This window comes from Pundamilia nyererei, unplaced genomic scaffold (assembly GCF_000239375.1).
Source record: "Pundamilia nyererei isolate P.nyererei 1_Seehausen unplaced genomic scaffold, PunNye1.0 scaffold00136, whole genome shotgun sequence".
Lineage (NCBI taxonomy): Eukaryota > Metazoa > Chordata > Actinopteri > Cichliformes > Cichlidae > Pundamilia > Pundamilia nyererei.
Window position 1 is genome coordinate 666,716 of NW_005187537.1, and position 3,744 is coordinate 670,459.

The 3,744-nt window shown below is 39.1% G+C and overlaps 1 protein-coding gene across 1 annotated transcript in view; it reads right to left on the reverse strand.

Annotated features, from left to right (window-relative positions):
• Window positions 1–354: 354 nt before the first annotated feature.
• pyroxd2 (pyridine nucleotide-disulphide oxidoreductase domain 2) overlaps window positions 355–3,744 on the reverse strand; it is a 10,577-nt gene continuing 7,187 nt past the window's right edge. Inside the window, exons 13-16 of the mRNA XM_005743836.1 lie at window positions 3,251–3,402; window positions 1,635–1,741; window positions 1,138–1,258; window positions 355–937 (exon numbers count right to left, since the gene is read on the reverse strand). Coding sequence (XP_005743893.1) covers window positions 867–937; window positions 1,138–1,258; window positions 1,635–1,741; window positions 3,251–3,402 — 451 coding nt within the window. The 3' untranslated portion in view covers window positions 355–866. The remainder of the gene's footprint in view (window positions 938–1,137; window positions 1,259–1,634; window positions 1,742–3,250; window positions 3,403–3,744) is intronic.

Genomic DNA, 3,744 nt, shown 5'->3' on the forward strand with positions numbered 1-3,744 from the left:
TGTATTTCCTGTATCCCCCAAGAATATCCTTTCAGGGTGTGGAAAAGAAAAATCTACTTTAATTTGCATTAATAAGCTTTTAAGATATTTCTAAGCTGTTAAAATGATTTTAATAACCAACAAAAGATACATAGTAAAAGATTGAATTTAAAACCGATTAGGTCACATTTTGTGAGTTATCCACCATTAATTTCAGGACAGGACAGGGCATGTCTCACAACAGAAAATTATTAAAACAGAATTGTATATTATAATGTGGGTAAAATACAATTGCTTCAAGCTATTTCTTTTGGAAAACACCTGTTTTAGTATCATGACACTCTAAGCTGTGACATCAGCCCCAAGTGAAATAAATGCAACATAAGAAACAAACAATCATACATGGTTTAAAGGAAATTAGACATGGCTTCAGTTTATTTAAAAGTATTCAAATAAAGTAGTAAAATGTTCCTTTGTGCATGACTATCATCACTTCACAGTTTTTGTTAATTTAACTAAAACAAGAATTAGTTTTTCTAATAATACGTTTGCATTCAGTTTGCTTTGGTGGCATCAGTAATTTTCCGGTGGCTCACAGGTTGGTGTTGATTTTGTGTTTTTCCACTGGTAAACCTTTCACGTGGCCTTCCTGTCCAGACCTGTTTTATTGCGCTCTACTTGTCATTTTTAATCCCATGTCATTTGTATTATTACGTCAGTCATTTAACTATTAAATCATAATGATCTAATCATAAGTTAATCTAACAAGTGGCTGGTTTTTTGTTGTAATATGACATAGATTTTTTTAAGCTAGTCACATTCACTCTAAAGAAATGTAATGCACAGATAAGCGGACCACGCATTGATAATGTTATCTGATAATGCCCTCAGCGACGTTTCAAGTCAGCGATGACGGTAAGGGCTGCATTCCAGCCAGGGGAACCCATCACACCCCCACCTAAAAATGACATATCGACATGGAAAAATTAGCCATCCTGGCCGTCATTTATCATCAGCAGTGAAGGCATGGGCACATCTTAAGATCAAAGGTTCATTAAGTGTGCTCTCTAAGACCAGCTAACATTGTATTTATTACTGTACAACATAATAAACAGCCTTATTTGCAATTCTGCGTTCAGCTGAGCACTAAAAGCAAACCTGGATGACAGCCACTGCCACACAGATAGAGCCCTTTAATTGGTGAGCGGTAGTCTGCGAGAGAGGGCAAGGGTCGTGTTAAGTAGAGCTGGTCCAGTGACATTGATCCATGGAAGATATTCTGTAAAAACAAGACCAAAAGTCTAAATTCCCCTTTTGTTTTTCCTTCCAGGGCTATAAGTAGAAAAATAGCCTCCCTTGTGGTTAATTACTGTTTTCTTCATACAAAGGAGGCAGAAGCAAATGCAGTTAAGCGATTAAGTGTCACACAGTGTGTGAACTTTGATTCTGGCTCGTGCTGTAGTAAAGCTGCCTGTCACCATTAACTGCTTATACAACAGCCACATCCCAAAGTAGGCAGTTAATGACTGAACACTGAAAATAATGCAAATGACTTCCTCATCCAGTGAACAGCTGACTGTGTCAAACAAATAAGTGGCGTGTCAACATTCAAAGTGTTGCTCAGTGCTACAGCATCCACAGTGCATAGTATCTACCCCTCCAGTGAGCCCAAAGATCCTCTCCAGGTCAGGAGGGGCCAGGATGTCCCTGCCCACCACAGACTTTTTAAACCCAGGGGCGTATTGCTCTACCCAGTCAAACACTGAGGAGACAGAAACAGACATGCTTTTCACTCAAACACATTAATCAACATCCACGACATTTAAAGAGTCCAATTCATTTGAATATTTTAATAATTTTGGAGAAAATATATTCCTAAGATTCACCAGTCAATTTGTAAACTTGACTCATTGTTCCATTTAAACTGTAAGAAAATGTCTAAGAAAGTTCCCTTCAGTGTCATTGAAGCCTGCTACAGTGAGGCTTTAGAGCTTGAAAAGAAGGTAACTGGACTTCTTTAGGTTTTTTAAAGAGGGTTAAGGTCTCATCCAGGAGGCTTCTTCAGGTATTTAAATGCTAGCAGGTTTTATCCCATACATGAGCCAAGGTTTGACAAAAGGTGTGGCTCACTACAACCAGAGGTTTCAGGTGCACTGGAATATCATGCTTTGATAGTTCCTCTGATAGACCTGCTACATAAGTGATGACAATGTGGTTCCATTTCTCCCTCATTCTGTTTCTCCCTTGTTGGTTTCTCACCTTATTTTCGTGCATCTTTGCTGATTTGATGAAGGACCAGTTGGAGTAACCACATTTTTTGGGAGTTTTTTTTACTTGCATGTGTTCCATTGTTTCCCTTTCTAGATAAGAGGGAACACTTTCTGCCTCGTGTTGCAGGTTCCTGATCACCCCAAGTTCACATTTCAGTAGGTGGTGGGAGTCAAAGAGTAGCTACTGGTGTGTGTGTTTTCAGTAAACTACAATTTTGAGGCTTCCATCCTCCTCAATGCACACAGCCAGAAATAGCAAACTATTAATCTTTGTATTTTCCCTGGTAAACTTTATGTTTCTATCCACTGAGGTCACATGAATACTGAAGGCTTCTACTTCTTAGATTTTGACCCAGGTGTCATCCACATATCTACTGTGGCTAGGTTAGGTGCTATTAATTTGAAAGAGCCAAAGAGCTTTACTTTTAACTTCCTTCATGAAAAGCTTGGCTATGGGAAGTCCATGGCAGTACCCAACCCCCCACACCAAAACAATAGTTGCATTTAACATACATGCTGCTGAGGTAGAAGTCTAACAGTGTACAAATCTGATTGAGGTAGGGCTGGTTCTGTTGTGTAAGGAGCTGTCTTGCTGTAATCAGTTTCTCACAGTCGCCACTGCCTTGGTTGCAGGTATATAAGTAAAAAGCAAGACCACATCAAAGGACACTATGGTTTCATGTAGATCTAGTGTACGTTCAAAGGCTTTTGTTTTGAAGTCAGTAGAGTTTTTGATATGATGCGGTGTTACCCACAAGCACAGCTGAGATGGTGAAAAGGTGCTTGGAAATGTTGTAGGTGGCTGGGAGGTGGAACATCTTCAAAAAACTTCAAGAAGTCCAGTCACCTTTAAGATCTTAAGACTACTATGAACTGGATGACTGTGAATCTAAACAAACACACTGCCATAGTAAGCTACAACTAAATCTACCAGCAGTAAACATGTTTGGCATGCTCAAAACATTAAGAAGTCCAGAGAGTGGAGCATTTGTGTTTCTAACCAGTGTCTGCAAATGCCTCCCGGTCCTGGTCTGTCCACTCCCTGCCTTCTATATAATAGGGGGTGAATTGGGTAAAAAGTGACACCACATGGCAGCCAGGGGGAGCCAGAGTAGGATCCAGCACAGAGGGGATGGTCATTTCCACCATAGGCCTACAAGACCAGAGGAACATGATGCAACCAGATGATGGATTGATAAACATGTTGGATAAAGATTTTCTAAAGATATATTTGGGTGATAATGTTCAAGTAAGTGCTGACTGTGAATTCTTTTATCCTTAGCGGGATGTAAACTAGTTCAAGGGTAAGTAAGTGTTATCTGTGAGATAAGGATACTGCACGTGGACTACTTATGTGAGTAACCTGGAAAAATATATGTTGAAAATACATAAACTAAAAAAATTGTATTAAACTATATGAGAAAGTATATTTTATTGTACAATCTCAAAGGTTTTAAGGTTGAAGTGCTAAACATTCACACTACTCACTTTAATA